Source organism: Lathamus discolor, chromosome 6 (assembly GCF_037157495.1).
Source record: "Lathamus discolor isolate bLatDis1 chromosome 6, bLatDis1.hap1, whole genome shotgun sequence".
Taxonomy (NCBI): domain Eukaryota; kingdom Metazoa; phylum Chordata; class Aves; order Psittaciformes; family Psittacidae; genus Lathamus; species Lathamus discolor.
In genome coordinates this window covers 42,605,553-42,625,635 of record NC_088889.1, presented here as the reverse complement: position 1 = coordinate 42,625,635, position 20,083 = coordinate 42,605,553, and the positions used below count along the sequence as shown (strand labels likewise).

Below are 20,083 nucleotides of genomic sequence, written 5' to 3'. Positions count from 1 at the left end.
TAACCCTCTTAAATGTTTTTATGGTTCTGATGTCCCATGTTATAGAGAGGTTTAATTTTTTTCCTGAATGGACAGGTATGTTACAGAAAAATTAGAATTCGTGGACTGTAATCCCTCATTGTTTAGATATTGCCCTCTTTCCTTGATCCTGCCTAGGAGCTCAGCCCTGTTTATGTTGTAGTCCTTCATATTAATAAAAAATAAACCTGTAGTTTTATAATGTCCTCAATACGTGTTTTTTTCAGTGATGCTTGGCTACTAAAAATTTGTCTGCAGAAATATTTGTACTGTTTTCTTTTAGCACTTTTCAAGTGCTCTAGTGTTTTGTGTTATCACTCCATCCTTGCATGGGCTTTTAAAATCATACATGATATCTTAATTTCTTTATTTTAATGGGTAATGCTGTAAAAGGTTCAAGAAGAAGTAGCAATAAACCACAGAGATTTTTTAATGCTTCACTCTGTGCTGTTCTGACCATTTTTCCTTGATTTCTAGGTGTTTGATCAGTATCTTAATTTTATTACTTTAGAAGATGACATGTTTGTATTGTGTAACCAAAACAAAGAACTTGTTTCCTATCGTGGTAAGTAAAATTTGTGTAAAAATTTATACCAGAATGTCTCATACTGAAATTTACTCTTGAAGTGATAGGTAATTCTAAGCAATGATTTTATTTTGATCTGCTCAGAATTCAGGATTATCTGCTAGATGTAGTTTAAAGTCATGAAGGAAGCAGTTCTTGGATACTAATTTCAGCATCTTTACAACACAGCTATTGTAATACTGAAAAATACTGATGTATCTTTAAATAACAAATTTAGTCAAGCAAAACTGCAGTATAGGTATAAAACGAGTAGCAGGCCTTTTTATACATTGTTGTGGTTTAAGCCCAGCCAGTAACTCAGAACCACGCAGCCACTCGCTCACTTCCCTGATTCTTCCCCCTGGCTCCTGGAGGGATGGGGAGGAGAATCGAAAGAATGTTACTCCCACGGGTTGAGATAAGAACAGTCCAGTAACTGAGGTATAACACAAACCCACAACTGCTTCCACCAACAGTAGTAATCATAGAATCATAAAATAGTTAGGGTTGGAAAGGACCTTAAGATCATCTAGTTTGAACCCCCCTGCCATAGACAGGGACACCTCACACTAAACCATCCCACCCAAGGCTTCATCCAACCTGGCCTTGAACACTGCCAGGGATGGAGCATTCACAACCGCCCTGGGCAACCCATTCCAGTGCCTCACCACCCTTACAGGAAAGAATTTCCTCCTTATATCCAATCTAAACTTCCCCTGTTTAAGTTTTAACCCATTACCCCTTGTCCTGTCACTACAGTCCCTAATGAATAGTCCATCCCCAGCATCCCTATAGCCCCTCTTCAGACACTGGAAGGCTGCTATGAGGTCTCCATGCAGCCTTCTCTTCTCCAGGCTGAACAGCCCCAACTTTCTCAGCCTGTCTTTATACAGGAGGTGCTCCAGTCCCCTGATCATCCTCTGGGCTTGTTCAACAGTTCCATGTCCTTTTTATGTCGAGGACACCTGAACTGCACACAATACTCCAGGTGAGATCTCACAAGAGCAGAGTAGAGGGGCAGGATCACCTCCTTCAACCTGCTGGTCACGTTCCTTTTGATGCAGCCCAGGATACAGTTGACTTTCTGGGCTGCAACTGCACACTTAAGCCAGCTCATGTTTATTTTCTCATCAACCAACACCCCCAAGTCCTTCTCCACAGGGCTACTCTGAATCTCTTGTATGCCCAGTCTCTGGCTGTGCCTGGGATTGCTCCGACCCAGGTGTAGGACCTTGCACTTGTCGTGGTTAAACTTCATGAGGTTGGCATCAGCCCACCTCACAAGAGTGTCAAGGTCCCTCTGGATGGCATTCCTTCCTTCCAGCATATCAACTGAACCACACAGCTTAGTGTCATCGGCAGACTTGCTGAGGGCACACTCAATCCCACTGTCCATGTCAGCGACAAATATATAACGATCCCAACACCAATCCCTGAGGGACACCACTCGTTACTGGTCTCCAGCTGAAAGCCATTGACCACAACTCTTTGCATGTGGCCATCCAGCCAGTTCTTTATCCACCGACTGGTCCACCTATCAAATTGCTATCTCTCCAGTTTAGAGACAAAAATGATAAGGGAAATAACAAGGGAAGAGAATACAACTGTTCACCACCTGCTGACTGATACCCAGCCTGACCGAGCAGTGATCTCACCCTTCCGGGTAACTGCCCTCAGTTTGTATACTGGGCATGACATGCTGTGGTATGGAATACCTCTTTGGCTAGTTTGGGTCAGGTGTCCTGTCTCTCCTTCCTCCCAGCTTCCCCTCCTCCCTGGCAGAGCATGAGACTCAGAAAGTCCTTGGTCAGACTAAACATTACTGAGCAGCAACTAAAAACGTTGGTGTTTTCAATGCTGTTCCCAGGCCAAAAGTTGAAAACACAGCACTGCATCTGCTGCTGAGAAGGAGAAAAATTACTGCTACTGCTGAACCCAGGACATACATGAAGTAATATAGGAAAAATTTTGTATTGTTTACAGATGTAGATAGGCACTGCAGGTGCCTGCTGTGTTTAGGCACTACTATGTAGTCATGATCCCTTCTGCAGTTCTTAAGGAATTAGTGTTTTGTTTCTGTGTGAATGGTCAGTTGGAAAGTTACTGTAAGAAATACAAAGCAAGAAAGATGACTTTAACTGACAGAATTTCTTGTATCTTTTAGACAGCGACCAGTCAGTGTCTCCTTTTCTTGAGACATGAAAACGTGGTGGTGTGCAAGGGGAGATGGTTAGGATCAAGGGCCAGAGTAGCGCAGGAAAGAATCTGGGAAAGGACTTCCTAGAAAATAAGAGACACTGATTGCTTCTGCATGTGTGTGAGCCAGATGTCAGCTTTTTCAAAGTCTCTGAGTTGTAAGTGAAGTCAGCCGCATGGAAGCTTTTTTTTTTCTCTTCCTGGGACTTCTGTTGGACCTCTTTTGGAACCTAGCAGAGAAACCAAGCTGGCTGCCTTTGGTCAGTTACCTCTACATCTATGGTGCTATGGCAGCTCAAGTCAACATATATACTAGTTGGCATAACTGTCCACATGGTTTTCCTCCCTTTGATCTGATTTTTGTGTTTCTCTGACCCATTCAATATGCTAAATCAACAGAGAACTACCACACTACCTCTCCTTCCCCTCTAATTCAAATGGCTAGCTATTACAGGCTAGCTGCCCCTGGTGTAGTTTCCCTCATCTTCTCCTACTTACATCGGAACTAGTAGTGTTGGAGCTGCATAGTGTTTGTTCAGTTGACTCGTTTCTTAGAAAATAACAGCTCATTTGTGTGATCTGCAAATCCAGTGCAAGGGAAGAAGCAGAAGTGTGTTAGACAGAGGCAAGTCAGCCCTTTTTTAGCAGCAGCTCCTCATTACTTTAGTGTAGTTAGTGTCTACACACAGTGTTACAGTTAATTCCTGATTTATTTAGATGCACAGAATACTAGTGACCAGGTAGAGATGAGAATTCTCCATATGCCTAACATTTAGTGGTGAGATCTTTCTCCTTTCTTTCCAGATTCCCAGAGTTGGTACCTTCCTTTAAAACTGGATCTGTAATACTGAATTCTGTAATACTGAGTTCTGTCTCACAGAAGAGGAAAAAAGCCTCTTCTGAAGGGCATTTTTGTTTGAAAATCAGACTTTTTTTCACTAAAACCTGCTGTTAAAGAGTTTTAGTAATAACTGTTTTGTATTGTGTTTGTGTGGATGTAAAGATATTTGAGCAGCTCTCATAAGATACCTGCTAGCTGCAAGGAATTTGAATTTAAATGACTGAAAATGTTTTGTGTGTTTCTGCGCAGTTTGTTTTCCACTCTTGGGCCACTGAAATTTGCCACACACCAGATGGTTTCACACTATATTTAAACCCATCTAGAAGTGGGCTGTTTCCAAAAGCTGATCAAACAGAAATCTAATCTCCCATACAGAATGATCAGTTTTCCATAAGAGCACTGATCTGATGCATCTCACTGTGTGAGGCAGTAGGAGTGCAGGGGCAAAGAAATGGTCTTCTTTTGCCTTTGGAGAGTAACCCTAGCAGGAAACTGCCAGTCTGTATATAGTTTCATAATCTGCATAAGTCAGTGTAAATCTGATGGTGAGGAAAGACAGCTACTGTTTTTGCAGCAGTACTGCCGTGTGTGTTCATGCATGTAGCTGAATGGGTGAACTAAGAACAAATATGACGGAAAAGGTTACTTTTCAGTTTCCTGATTTCCTGGCTGTATGACTGCATTTACAGAGAGGTAATGTCAGGACAAATAAGCATGATAACATTCTTAAGTTGCATAAAAGGCTTTCACAGACAAAAAGAAGGCAACACATTCTGTCTGTCCATGTAGAAATGGACAAGAAGTGAGGAGCTTAAATTGCAACAGGAAAGTCTCTGGTCAGATATTAAGAGAGCTTTCTAACAAAAGATAGTGAAATACTAGAATAGAAACCTATAAATGCTGTGGCATTTTTATGACTTGGAGGCTTTGGAAATTAGTGTAGACACAGAAATAACAGGGGTTTAACTCATCTTTGGGTAAGAGGACTGACTAGATAATCCCTCAGGCTTTGTCTGGTTCTGTTTTTCTAGGACTGTGTAGAAGAAAGAGTAAACAGATAGAATTGGTATAAAGTCTATGTTTTTGGGTTGATGGTTTGTGAATGCTTCTTTACCAAATATGGATCGATTTTGTAAAACAACAAGAAAACGTAGGAGATCTAAGCTTACTTTCCCGTAGTAGATGCATCGCCATAAGCTTCTTACAGTGGAGAGAGAGGAATGTATAGAAAACACAACAGAACAATTTACTGGAGGGTTATTAATGGAGTTTCTCAAAGGTTGACCTATGCAGCAGTAATACTGAATATTTGTGTTGATTGCTGCGGTACAAAAAAAACAGGAATGTGCTCATAAAATGTGCATGTTGCACAAAATTAGAAGTCACCAACAGTATGCAGATTACTGCTACATCATAAATGAGTATATCAAGCATAATGAGAGAATTAAATTTTAAAAATGAGAAAGAAAAGGGACTAAAACCAAGATATAAACTTGGGAGACCTATAAACTGGGAGACCATTAGTTGGAGATAACTACAGAATGATAGCCCAGTTGTTTCAGAGCTTTAGGAATTATAGGAAAATGTGGATCCTGGGAAAAGTCTGCCTTTCTGGGTGCAGATATTTCACAAACTTGAACTCAGAATGGAAAAAAAAAAAAAAGCCACCACCAGGGGCATGTCTGTTGCTGCATCCCAGCAGCATAATAAGAGGTTTGACTTCCTGAGAATAGCTGCTGATAGAAATTGCTAATACAATTCATCTGTCTAAAGTTCTTAAGAGGACAAAGCAGGGTGGGAAAAGCACCTTTACAGTTAGAGAATGATTGTAGCTGGCCATGCATAAATTTGGGATAAAAGGCTTAATGTTTAGAGCTTTGAATTTAATTTTTGAAGAAAGAGTATAAGACAGGTAGTTGTATGAACAAATTTTAAAGATAAAGTAAAACAAACCAGGATGGGGTTTATGGCATGACTTCAGAAATAGTGCTTCACTTGAGACCTCTGATAAGATTAGGTTTGATGTTTCCTGTTGGCTGTTATATTCCTGTCAGTGTTAGTTATTTTATAGAAATGTTGCTACCTGTTTTCTTTTCCTGACCTACATGTGTGAGGGAAGTCATTCCATTTGTAGTGTGAAATGTTTTAAAAGTTGGAAGTTCTCCCTAACTTGGAGACTGACTGTAAATCTACTAAAAAAAAAAAAAAGGAAAAAAAGTAAAAGGAATCTCCATCACAAGTGGTGGCATTTAGAATCTTTAAATATAGATAACTGCATACTGTAATTCTCTTTAAATTATACAAGTAATTCTTGAGGATGCTACATCTGATGATTGGTTTCCAAATAGACGGCCATTTCTATTCCATAATGTTGTTTTCCAGGTTTTCAATAGCGCGATACTGACGCAATCCAGAAGTTACAGTATGCATTGTCAGAGATAATTGGAAAAGATTGTGTAGTGTTTGACCTTATACAGTGAGCAGCAATTAAGTTCTCCCAATTTTTTTTCTTAAATGGATGTGCTAAGAGGGGCATTTCATGATTTGATCTCTGCAATAAAAGCTGTTGGCTATTAACAGCCATTATGTAAGAAGAGGATTGTTTTCTCATATTAAAGTGGCATAAACTTCTTTAACCCTATTCTTAATTCTTCCACACTGTTTTAGCCATTAACCGACCAGATATAACAGACACAGAAATGGAAACTATAATGGACACTATTGTTGATAGTCTCTTCTGCTTTTTTGTTACACTTGGTAAGTTTTCAAATTTTAGCATGTTTTCTATATGCTTTCCTTTTAGAAAACATCCATATTCAATGAGATACCTTGGAAGTTTAGTGATTTCTTGTAGCAAATGAAAAGCAGAATTAGATCTGTGACAGAATTCTCAATAGTTCATGGGGTGGGTTAATGACCTTACTATACATCACTGCAAGAGACAGTAAAGTCTGTCCTACATGGGAGTCGAGTCTTAGTCTTCAGTATCAATAGGAAAAGAATACTGAAATGCAAAGGTTTGGACTCACTGTTCTAACAAAATCTTAGTTTGCAGTAAAGATTAATAGTGCTTTAAATTTGAATTCTGGATTTGTAGCTCTCAAAAAAAAATCCCAAAAACCCAAACAACAAATAACAAAAAAAAAAAAAAGGCTTACATAAATAAACCCTGCAAAGATCTAAGTGAAATAACTGGAGGAATAGGAAGATACGTTAAATTTGCTTATTTTTAAAAAAATTACTTATTTTTATTGGGAGTTTTCTTGATACTTAGCTCATACATTTTTCACAGTGATGACATTTAATACAAGTTCTCACTGAAATCAGTCAGTCTGAGACAGCATTCCTACAAGGGGAGCTGAGGATCACTGTAGGGCAGTCTGTTCAAGGGAGATTCCCTTGGACCTATTGAGTTCTTTTAAGTGTTAGCATGATACAGATTAAGTCTCTTTTACTCAGTCACTTAAACTCTATGGTATTAGAATTTTCATATTTATATATGAGTGTGAGAAATGGTAGTTAACAATTTTGAAACCTGAAAGCCAATGAAGAACATGCTTGTGAAGATGACCTCACCCTGCAGTGAGTTATAACTGACCTATTGTGATGTGTTATCAGAATTTTTATTACAATTTTAATGGGACTTTCAATCTTTTGAAACTAAATGCTTCTATATGAAATAGTTTGCCCCCTCTACAGCATATTAGCTATCTTTCTAGTGCACACTGTACCTCTCATAAATTCCTATATGAGGTATTATTTACTTTTGCAAAACTTTATTTAATATTTCTATACAGTATTTTTTATTTCATAAAGACTGCAAGAGACAAATTTAGTGTAAGTTTGTATTATCCACTTGAAAAATTTAATCTCAGAATGTCACAAAAAATGTGAAGGTACACTAACTTAAAATCTGAAAATTATAATACATGTAGAAGTCAATGTATTTTTTATTAGGAGCTATTCCTATAATCAGATGCTCAAGAGGAACTGCAGCTGAAATGGTGGCAGTGGTAAGAAACTGTTTTTAAAACTTTCCTAACATCTTGTTTACTTGTCTGCCAAGTATTGAGAAATCTAGTGTCATTGTATCCTTTTCCTTATGAAGGAAATAAAACTGTCAAGGAGGTATGCCAGCTTTCCTTTCTGATTTTAGTTCAATGGAATTCATTTGTGGAAATTGTAATATTATGGAATCAGCTGATGAGAAAATTAAACGTGAATAAACATTCCTTATCTAGAGTTTATAAAGATTTTCTGACAGGCATTATAATTATAACCATTAAGGTATATCTACAGAGCTTAGAACATGGCTGTCTGGCCTGGGTTTTTCTGTGTCTTAGAAATTTTTAGTCTATCTTACTGCGAAACCCTGAAAGTACAAGACATTTTTACTATGTCAAACTAAACTGACTGAACTTGATCAGCAATTAGGGATGAAATTACCAAACTAAATCACAATTAAAAGTCTCTGCAGCACTATCTTCATTAGGGGTCACTGTTCTTCATTTTTATTGTCTTCCTCACATCTTTCTTTGTCTGTGAAGCCTTAATACTGATTAAACCTAAGCACTCGCTATGCATGCATTCATACTGAAGGTAACCTCATTTCTATGAAACAATGTGGCAATGTCTTGGTGCCTCTTCCTGGTATTTTCTATTCACACATTTAGGAAGAGGGTACTTACTGTCTTGGGAGGAGATTAGTGGACATAAAGGAAACATTCTGTGTAGTCCTGGGTGTAGATAAAAATGCTGGAGGGAGAAAATGGAAGGAAGAGTTTTCTTTCCTGTATGCAGCAAATTTAGGCTTCCTGCAGCTAAGACTTTTATAAACTAAAAAAACAGCACAATGAATCTGTGAATGTTGACCATATCAAGATGTTAGGAAACATTGGTTTATTAAAAGCTATTTTGTTCCCCGCCCCGCAGAAATTAGATAAGAAGCTCAGAGAGAATCTAAGAGATGCCAGAAACAGTCTTTTTACGGGTGACACACTTGGAGCTGGCCAGTTCAGGTATGACGTTAGTAATATAAGTATGTATTTTTATTTTTTGTATTTCAGTTGTCTGAAATACCTCATTAGGATAAGTCACCACTGTTCTGAAAACTGAATTTACAGGAATTCGGTTCAAGTTCTATACTAAAAGTTTTTATATATTGTTATGGGAGTTTTCCAATCTCTTGGTATAACCAGTTTGAAAACTTTTATAGCTAATAAGTGTGCAGTCCCAAGACAGTGAGACAAGAATTATTTAACAAACCAGGTAATTTTGTTCACCCTAAAATCCATCAAGAACCAAGTTCCTGCAAATACACCAATTTTGCAGGACCATGATAATCCGGCTGGATGTCTGAACATAGCTGTTAACAGTCTTTAGTCCATTAAAAAGAAATGCCCATTTTTCTCACTTGCGAGCACTGTTATGCAAAAAGCAAGTGTTTCTCAGCTGATTCCTGTGTGTACCTGAGGAGGACTGCTTAAGGATTACCACTTGGATAAATAGATAGTTAACGACTGTTAAGTCATGACCATTTGAATCCTTAGAGGGGAAAGAGGGGTGACAAAAGACATTGTGGATGTTTGCATGCAACTGAGAATGTGTTTTTAGCAGCCTCTTGTGTATCTCCCAGATAGCTGAATGCTCTACAGGCTGCTTTAGTAAAGCTTACTACAGGCATTTACACTGTACATGAAAAGGTGAGGAGGCATATTGGGAAGACTGTAGCTGAAGGAGATGGTTATGATCTCCTAACCGGATATAAAATAGTCATCATATTTTTTATCTCAAATTAAGAGCAGAACTTCAATAAAAGACACGAAACATCAAGGGTGGCAAAATTGAGTGAGATTGAAAGGTATTAGGAGAGAGAATAGCTGCGAAATACCACTTACCCCATTTTCATTGGAACTGAATTGTAACCACAGTTTTCCCTTTTCAGAAAATCAAAATGCCAGGAAAGGGAAACATGAGAACGTTTAACCAGTTAAATAGCGTCAGATTTGTATTCTGGTTTTCAGAATTGAGTGACTAAGGCTCTTGAGATGAAAATACTTACTGTAAGGAAATCCAGAGCATGTAATTGATATGGTTTTACTTTTTTAAATATGCTGTAATTTAGCCATCACATTTACTGTAGGGTTAATGTCCTTAAGGGAAATGGTTCCACTAATGCTCTGATGATTCACAGCCTTCTTATTTCCACAATAATTTTTTCATGCAGCCATAATCGAAGATATTTAGGCATTTCTACATTCTTTTTCCATAAAATTGAGTGTTGATGGAATTACCACAATGCATCTCAGAAGTTCATAATTAAAAGCCCTTGAAAGAGATATTTTTATATTTGAGGTTTATAGTGGGAATTAAGGTGGAATATTAGCCACTCAAACAGTTGCTTGGCACGCAAATGTGTATCCACATGAAGAGATATTAGTTAATAACCTAAAAGGCTAGTTACTGTTCGCCTTCTGGTTAATATTTATTCATTGGTAATTTTACTCAGTACAAAAAGAAATTATCTTTTTATCATTACTAAGACAGTGATTCCTGTAATTTCTGGCAGTCATCAGCTCCAGATGCTTTGGGGAAGGCTGGAGGAACTCTGCAGTAAGCAGTTTGGCTTTTAGCTTGAAGTACATGATGCAGAAGGTTGCTGAAATCACTGAAGATGTTACTGAGGCGTTCTAAACATGTTTAACGAAATACTAATACCATGTCATCTTTTCAGCTTCCAAAGGCCCCTGTTAGTCCTTGTTGACAGAAACATAGATTTAGCAACTCCTCTACATCATACATGGACATACCAAGCTTTAGTGCATGATGTTCTGGTAAGAATAAATCTGATTCTGTTACCAAAACTATTTTTTCACTCAATTTATTATTAAACTTTATACCAGATGCTCTCATAATGCAAAATCTGTTCTGTCTGTGTAATTTGGAAATTTTTTGGTAAAAAAACAACTTGGAAAATTTTATCTAGAAAGGTTATTTAGTAGTAACTTCTAAAATGGTTAAAAACTTGAAATCTTGATATTATCAAAAGATAGACTATTCAGAAATCCTGTGTTTTTCTTCAGTAGTTCATTCTCTTTTCTGTTATGTAAACTCCAGACTCCATTAACTGCAGTTCAGTTTTGAAAAATTAATGCTTTTAACGAGGTTTTAGAACTGATTTTAGTGTGTTTGAATTTCTAAAAATACCTGTTTCTGGTTTTCCCCACAAGGTGGTGTAAGTGTCCAGTATAGAGATATCAAGTGTATTTTAAATAATTTGTTTGGAAATTCAGGTAGCCTTAGATCAGTAGCCTTAGATCACTTTTCCTCAAGTTTATTTTGTAAAACCACCAGTAGTAGTAGAAGAAATGTTCTTGAATGAAAGCAGATGCTGTTTACCTAATATTCATGCATTTCATGTATACTTACAAAGTAAATAATGAAAGATACACAAGTAAGAGTAATTACAATCTGGAGACATTTTTATATTCCATAATTAGTTTTGCAAATAATTTAAATATCTTTGAGACATATTTTGGTTTTATTATTGAGACTGTTAGAAGGATATGTAAAAGATGCATATATACATATGTGTTTGTATACAGAGTTGGTTGTGAATTGTACAGTCACAATTATTTTCTCCTATGACTGTTGAACTGCTTAGAGACTTGCAAACAGAAGTACTGAATTTCTACACATTGCTTTTGAAAATCAGTGAAAGAAGGGGGTGAACAGGGGATGGAAACCTGAATTTGAATTTTTACCAGTGTAAACACTATTGCACAAGGTCTACACTTCAGTTTTTCACATGCCAACCATTTAATCTGCAAATGCTCACTTACTAAATAGTAAATCCATGCAGAGCTTCACATACTTGCCTCCTACTCAGCTGCCAGGTAAAGAAGGTAGTGTTGGGTGGCCTCAGGTATGCCCTGGTGTACGAGTTTGGTGCGTCAAGATGCAGAGGGATCAAAGATGTAGTGGAAGCTTAGGACAACTACTGCTACAAATATGGAGGGGTATTAGAATAACACTAGATGAATGATTTGAGAATCATGGGATAGTTGTCTGTGCTGCATCAAATTTCAGTAGTTTCTCTGGAACAACTTGATAAATGCTGCATGTTGCATCTAGTTTTCATTGAGTTGACAGGATTGTATTGTGAAATAGTAACCAAGTGGCCTGTGATTCCATGTCAAGTTTCATTTCCAGACCAGTCAAGTTACTCACTTTAAAGGTCAGCATGCCAGGTTCTTCGTGTACTGAGCATAGTATTTCATTAAATAACCGCAAGCAGCCTTTGAAAAGGCCATAAATTGTAACAGTGAAAGTGTTAACTGAGGTGATGATTATGTAAAATGCATTTTCAAATAAATCATTTTTTATTTAAGCTCTGAGTTACAACAGTCCAGGAATTCAGTGGGATGATGAACTAAATGCTAATCCAGGCACAAAGTTGTATGCTGCATCTGTTTAGATTATAATTTTGTTCCTACATATAAACAGGCTTGTATGAAGAGATTCCCCTTTCTGAATAAACAACATTTCACAAGTGGATATGGAAAAATGGGAAGCATGGATAGAAAGCCATATAAAGACAAAATGGGGTGGTGAAAGGAGGCACACTTAATGAGAATTATTTTGGTAAAACTTATACATGCCAAAACTAACTTGGAAACTCAGGTCACTGGTAAGTTAATTTAACCACTGGTGAACCAATTTAACATCACAGTTTAACTGGCAATGAAATTAGTTTGTTGGGTTTTTTTTAAATTTTTGTTATACATACTCAAAAAAATACTTTTTTTGCTGAAACTTTAAACATGTCTTGTAAGATGAGGTTTGTAGTCATTCACTGCATATGCTTTGTTTGAGTAGCTACTTAGTTTGGTTCCTATTCTGGTGTGGTTCATTTATAGTATTTAATTTGAAGTGTGAACTCTGCCAAGGGATAACTAAAACCAGTTTAAACTGTTGACAGTTTAATTTAGAGTGATCTAATTCTGTTCACTGTAATGACAATGTAATGTTGGAGTTTTATTTCTGAAAAAAAATACATCTGTTCTAAAAGAGGCATGGCAGGTTCTGTGTGGTTGTTTTGACTCTCTTTATAGTAATTTGCCAAGCATAGATCACCTTCAGATTTTTAATGTTCTTGAAAAGGGTTAAAATGAAGTCAGCAGAGGGAATGTGTATGCTGCAGGAAAACACAGATCGTGCATCGTGGAAGAAAAGCTATATAGCAAAACGCCAACTTTGTCGCAAACTGTTTGTTATCATGCATTCACTATTTCACTAGTTAAATAATTTCACTGATTAAATAATTAAAAACTATCAGATATTTACTTTTTTTTTTTTTCAGGATTTTCATTTGAACAGAGTTAACTTGGAAGAATCAACAGGAACAGAAAGTTCTCCAGCAGGTGCCAGACCTAAGAAAAAAAATAAGAAGTCCTATGATTTAACTATGTCTGATAAATTCTGGCAAAAACATAAGGGCAGGTAAGCTGTATAGGTGCAAAATTTGTATTAATATAGTCAATATAAATTCTGAGTATTCTGCATATTATGGTAGTTCTATTTTTAAACTTCTTTGAAAATGTTTTGAGTTTTTATTTTTTAAGGTGTATTGGGTATGGCTGAGATGGAGTTAGTTTTCCCCTTAGCAGCCTCATAGTGCTGTGCTTTGTATAGGTACCTAGAAAGGTGTTGATGACACACCAGTGTTTTGGCTACCACTGAGCAGTGCTGGCTCATCGTCAAGGCTGTCTCTCCAACATTCTCCCCTCACCAAGTGGGGCAAGATCTTGGGAAAGGACATAGCCAGGACAGCTGACCCAGACTGACCAAAGGATATTCCATACTCTATGACATCTGCTCAGCAATAAAATCTAGAAGAAGAGAGGAGAAAGAGAGGACATTCTTTTTTTTTTTTTTTTTTTTTATGACGTTTGTCTTCCAGAGCAGCTGCTTCCTGGGAAGCAGCCAGGTATCACCTACACATGGGAAGTAGAGAAGAAAGTCTTTTGTTTTGTTTTGCTTTGCTTTCTCATGCAACCATTGCTTTTTCTCTATTAAACTGCCTTTGTCTTCACCCATGAGCTTTGGGGAGATTTTCCACATTATTTTCTCCCTACCCATACTGCTGAGGAGAGTGATAGAGTGGCTTGGTGGGCACCTGATGGCTAGTCAGGGTCAACCCACCCCATAATGAACCATCATCATCCATGTTACTTGTATATTAGCTTTTTGTTCCATAGCGCAAAATCATTCTTATCAAAATTCCATAGAAGTATTGAAAGCAGTGAATATATCTTAGAAAGTTTAAGTAAACCTACAGTAAGATGTTATTTTCACCGATTTGACACTGCTGCATGATTTGCGTATTGATATTTCTGAAGACATTTCCATTATCATCTTGATCATGCAGCCTATCTGATTCTGGTGTTTCAGTTTGTTAACTGAGCCTAATGCAGAGTATTTCATTAGTCCTTTTCCAGAGGTAGCTGAGTCAGTTCAGCAAGAACTGGAATCCTACAGAGCCCAGGAAGATGAAGTCAAAAGGCTTAAAAGTATCATGGTGAGTTTTATTAGCTGTATGTGTTTTATGTAAATGACAGTAGGACTTGCAGAAATGCTTAGCCTACCACGTCATCCCCTTTTCCCGAAAAGTATCACCGCATGCCGAATTTTAGGCTTAATATAGTCTTAAAAGTAGGACTAGAAGTACCAGATTTCATGAGAAGGTTCAATTTCATGCATGTATTTGATTTACATTCATATAACTTCCATACTAACTATAAAAAACACAATCCAGATGTTAATACCATTAGGAAAATAGGTTCTAAGTGTACAGACTATATTTGCATGTGAGATCTTTATATTTATTGTGACTATTTTTACTCTTCTTTCCAAACCGTTCCCCAAATCCAGGGTATAGAAGGGGAGGATGAAGGAGCAATAAGTATGCTTTCTGATAATACAGCTAAGCTAACTTCAGCTGTCAGGTAAGTAATCAATAATGCCTTATTGTCTAATTAATTTGGAACCATTTCTAATTCTTTCTGTCATCTCACTTTTGATATCCTTCAAAATAAATAAAAGTAAGTTATTCAGCTTGGTTAACAGAGTTTAAGTGCTTTATAATCCTGGTAAAGATTGATGCAATATCCTTGACAAGTACTTCCACATGTAACTTCCACACCATGTGTGCATGAGCCCCCATACACACGGATTTGGAGTCTTTCCTCAGCAAAGATGAATATTCTAAGTGCATCATAGATGTGCTTACACTTTTCCACCAGAAAAACACAACTACCTACCTGTGCATTCCTTCCTTAAATAAATGGCTAGTGAAACCCACTTCCTGAAGCATCTGCTTGCTGTGCACAGTGAGTAATCAGTTACATTTAGACTAATGTAGTTACTGTAACATCTGTTGGCAAGATTATAGTCATCAAGAACTCTTCATGAGAAGTTTATTCCCTTCCTTTGGAGACGTAGCCACCATGGATGACGCAAAGTCTGAGATTTAGACTCATTCCTCATTGTAAATCTTTTTTCATTCCATCGATGCCTTGGAGAAGGGAGATGTTCAATTTGCTGCTTTTCATAAAGACCATAATCAGAAGGAAGAAGGAATGATTCTTATTCTGAGGATAGATGGGGTGAAATGCCCAGTGCCCTGTGAAATCCATCATGTGTCTGCATTAGTTTTATCTTTGTGAGTTTCAAAAGTTGCTTTGTATGCTATGCCATAATTAGAATTTGATTGGAATTCGAGAGGATGTGTGATGGATGAGTTTCAAAAAAGCAAGCAGGTATTTGTAAGCTCCCCCTATAGTTTTAAAGTTTTGTACTTCTCAGGATGCTGTTTCAGGTTAAGGCAGCAGGGTATGAAAGTGGCAAACATGAAAAGCTTTCTTTGTATGACTAAAACTTCATCAGGATGTTTCCCAGTTCAGTTATCCTCTGTCTGAGTGTTTTCTGTAGTCTGGCATTATTAAGGAAAATCTTGGCCCCCTTCAGAAGAGTGTATTACTGCTATTTGGCAGGTGTGTCAGATGTGAACTAAGTGTTGCTTATATAAATCATAATTCTAGTAGATTATTTGTTTAGGTAAGCAGGGCGTATATCTGTTGTTGATCACAAGCTTTCAATAGGAGTATTAAATTATTAGTCAAGGTAAAAACCTGTTTTACGACATTACAAGTGGATAATGTCCTTCTGTAATGAGAATTATTATATCTATACTTAGTAATTTTTTTAGTTCCAATCCTGCTGTATTCTGTAATTTTAGATTTTAATAATCTTTAAAGGTCCCTTCCAACCCAAACTGTTTTATGCAGCTGTAAAGTTTTTTGTACCAGCTGTAGAATACACAATTCAGCTAACTGTGCAACTCAGCAGGTTAGTTTGTATTTAATCTCTTCAGCTCTCTTCCAGAACTTCTGGAAAAGAAGAGGCTCATTGATCTTCATACAAATGTTGCAACAGCCGTTTTGGAGCATATAAAGGTATGATTGCTCTCCAACTTCAGTTTTCTGTCAGTAGTGTTCCTTACCTGGAGAAATATATTTGAGCAGGTAAACTAAGATAAGAAAGTGAGCCTTTTCAATTGTGCTACGTTTTGCAGAAATCACTGTATAACATTACTTAGTGTTAAAGGCTGAGAGGGAATGAATTTTGAACGCCTCGACATGGAAAGTGAAGTAAACATACGAATTTTTATATTACCAGAATTTAGTAGTATACTCTCATTTTTTATGATGGCCACAACTTTATTGTGGGTTAAAGTCTTCCTAAAATAAATTTGATAGAAGTGTTTTGTTTACTTTAGAGATGTGTCATGGCAAGTTACAACTTCAGTCTAAGCAATTTTCTGTTCTGTATGTGTTTATCAGAAGGGTACTGTTTCTTGTTCACCAATGAAAATGATACCCAGAGGTGTGGCAATAATGATGCAAGTTACTAAACTGGTCTTTGCAGCAGGGTCTGTTAGATGTCTTGTGCATAATTTAAGCACTTCAGGAGGATGCTTGTCCTCTTCTCTATTTAAGTCTGCTGCTCTTGTATCAGAGAACTTGCAGACGGTTTCACTATCAAGTAAAGACCATGGTTACTACTAGGATAACTTGGAAGATGGATCTGTTTTCAAACAGTATGAGAACAGAAATTACAGATGAGACTTTCAGAAACACTGGAATTCTGTTTCTGAAAACAATAAAAGCGCCAGGACTCACTGAAAATCAAGTTAGAAAATTTTACCCCAGGCTTTTTATAACTCATGGAAGGTGATGTGTTTCAAAGCTAACTTTACCATTTGTAAAGTGCCTAAGATCTGTCCTCAGTTGTTACTGCTACTGATTTTTTTTTTTAAGCTAACTACTGTAAGTGAACAAAGGATTCATTCTGAATTTTAATAAATTAGTTTTACATATTTATAAAATTGGGAAAGAGATGTAAGTGTGTCTGTGTTTGGCTCAGTACTGTAGGGCATAGTTAATGTGCTTTTGCAATATTAAGCATGTCCATTTTCATATCTGGCAATTTAAAAGCAGTACATTAGTACTATTAAAAAAAAAACAACAAAAATTGACAATGTTGATACCTTTATTTGATGCCTTGTCTGTAAATTCGCTTTTCTAAGGAAGATACTGAGACACTAATGATAGGCCTACACCAGTAGTATTTTATATATTATTTTTTTGATAGAAGCCAGGTGTCAGAGTAAGATGTGGAATGGCAGTAATACCACTTTTAATCGCCACTGTCCTCTTAACGATGGACTGGAGCCAGATGCACTTGGTCATTCCCTGTTAGGTGACAGTGACACACTTTTCTGTTACCTGGAGGTTGAAGGAATTACTCTACTTCCCTCTGCTGTAGCTGTGTACTAGCCCTTAGGCTTTCTCCTCTGACAGGGAGCCTCTGGAGAGTTCCCAGAGTGGTGATCCATTTCTGCATACATGAGTTTTAATTCTGGTACTGCAAAGTGCTCAGGCTCTTTACCTTTTTATTGTATAACTGTCAAAGATTGCAAGACAAATAGGCATGCAGTTTATTCAATATAGTGATAAGTAAATTTTATGCCAACTGCTTTGTCTTGTCTGTTTTCTCCCCTCTTTTCACTCTCCAGTGTTACAAAAAGTACCTTTCTATCTCAAGCTGTGGAATTTTAACATGCAGGATGATATGCTACCTCATGGATTCCTCAAAAGTACTCTCAAAAAGTGCAGTATCTTAGCTGGTACTTTTTACAGAAAGTCTGATGTCACCTTGAGGCTGTGGTTAATAGGGTTTATATACAGTTCAATAATTAAATCGGGTTAGGATAAGAGAGAATTCTTTTCGCAAGTGCCCAGTTTATGAGGAGCTAGTGAGGCACCATACTCTTTTTCAAGTTAACTATATTTTCACTTTTAAAATAATCTGGAAGCACATTCATACTTTAAAACAGGCTGTTCGTATTGTTCATTGTGGTTTTTTACTGCATCAAGTATTTGAGCGTTTTTCTTCCCTACATATATATGAATCAGTGGAAAGAATACTATGAGACCTGCTTTAGGTATATTAGGGGAATTTATTTTTTCTTGTCATATTTTCGTGTTCAGTTTACAGCTGCTTTCCACATTCTGCTGGATCATTTTCTAAGACACAGCAAGAGGAAAACAGAACTTAATCACATACTTAAGAGTCCTGGCAGTTTTCTGGCATATCTTACTGTTTAGTGAAATGGTGGAAAGAATGCATCACTTTTTTCACAAAGTGAACCATCAAGTATTTATTGTCAGTGCTTAGAACAAACGCATCCTTGTTTTGCACTGATTTTTTTTTTTCTCTGGAGAAGCTGGTGACTGAAGGACTGTATCCAGCAGATAACAGATTGAGCACTAGTAATATGGGCATCTTTCTAGCTGCTCTGGAGTTTCAGTAATGCTTATCTTTGCATGTTATTCTAGTATGAATACAAGGGTTACTGAAATATGTTAAATCGTGGCCTATAACTTACATTTGTTTGGTTTCGGGTTTTGTTTTTTTTTATTCTTACATAATTTTCTTATCGTGTATATCTGAATTTCCTTTATCTCAAGGCCTGATACTTTGACTCCATTACTGTCATTGCCAGTAGACTTTCAAATTATCAAGTTCATATTTTGTAAATGAATTCTACCATTGCAACTACTCTGTTTTAAATTTGAGATTACGTTTTTGTCTTACCATGTAAACAGAAGCAGCATGTGTTTGTGAAATGTGTATGTTACAGTGGTCCAGGCTGTTTCTCTGTAGTTCAGAACTGATAATTGAGTAACTTTACAGTAAACAACATTTTTTTCTAAGTTCTGTTACAGGACCCTTCTGGCATTACTCTGTGCAGTTCAGTCAAAGGGAACTGTCTATAGCTGCCACTTTCAGTCTTCTCCCAGGGTTTCTCTTCCTCTTGCTAGAAGCACACTGTAATTACCTGACCAGCCTCACTCATTCTGGGGGCTATTAGTACTGGTTGTTTTCTGTCAGTATTTTTTGAGAAATTCCAGTAATTTCTTAGAAAATTTCTTTTCTCTTCTTCCGCATGTTCTCTCTCTCTCTCTCTCCAAAAGGAAGAATTTGGTACTGTAAAGAGGATAGGAGAGCCTCCTGGAAGTCCTTACAAAAATGACCCTCCAAGAGATTTCAGTGGGTCCTGCTTCCAATTCTCTGCTTAAAAAAGAAGGAATTTTGTATTCATTTTGGACTACAGTGACAGGTAGAGATTCCCATGCACTTCAGTAATTTTCCCTAAAATAAATTTTGGCTTATGAATAGCCTGTTTCTAAAGATGCTTAGTGGAAAGCTTTGTCAAATATATTTAAAAAAAAAGCCAAACAGACAAAGCCCAAACTAAAAAAGACAAAGCAAGCTGAAGTGTAGCACTTTAGCTGCAGTACAGGTCCTGTCTCTAAGTTGGCAGATAGAAAGGTCTCCTGAATGAAGTTGCTATGGAGCAAGGTGTCATGGTAGGAAATTAAGAGCAGGATGCAGAAAGGGAATATCTGTAAATGTGAATGCATCTTGGTTTTATTACTGGGTTTTATTACGGTTTTTCTTCACCTTGCTTGCCAGTTTGGCATCCATGAGAACCTCTTCTTTGCTGTCTTTTTTTATAATTAAATCTACAAGATTGTTTAGCTCCTATTCTCGAGCTTTTCCTCTTGGCATGTCTTTGAGTTTGCCATTGCACTTACTCAAATTAAATGGGACATCTGCTTCTTATCAGCACTTCTTAGACAAGTTGGCTCTTCAGGAAGTAACTGTCTCATTGATGTGGCATATCTGGGAAATCTGTCAAAAGGTAACTAGTAGTGTTTAAGGCTATTCAGTAATCTGTATGAAATGTGATTAGATGGCCATTTAAATCCTAGGAAGCTAGTATAAGGAAAATCACTTAGCATCTTTGCTAGTAACCTTTGTTGGTTATGTCATGA

General features: G+C 37.0%; 1 protein-coding gene across 1 annotated transcript in view; it reads left to right on the top strand.

The window, feature by feature from the left end:
- The window catches only part of SCFD1 (sec1 family domain containing 1), a 49,498-nt gene that overhangs the window by 5,814 nt on the left and 23,601 nt on the right, over positions 1–20,083 (top strand). Inside the window, exons 6-14 of the mRNA XM_065686467.1 lie at positions 496–583; positions 6,288–6,377; positions 7,578–7,633; positions 8,553–8,638; positions 10,354–10,453; positions 12,982–13,121; positions 14,109–14,199; positions 14,553–14,626; positions 16,054–16,135. Coding sequence (XP_065542539.1) covers positions 496–583; positions 6,288–6,377; positions 7,578–7,633; positions 8,553–8,638; positions 10,354–10,453; positions 12,982–13,121; positions 14,109–14,199; positions 14,553–14,626; positions 16,054–16,135 — 807 coding nt within the window. The remainder of the gene's footprint in view (positions 1–495; positions 584–6,287; positions 6,378–7,577; positions 7,634–8,552; positions 8,639–10,353; positions 10,454–12,981; positions 13,122–14,108; positions 14,200–14,552; positions 14,627–16,053; positions 16,136–20,083) is intronic.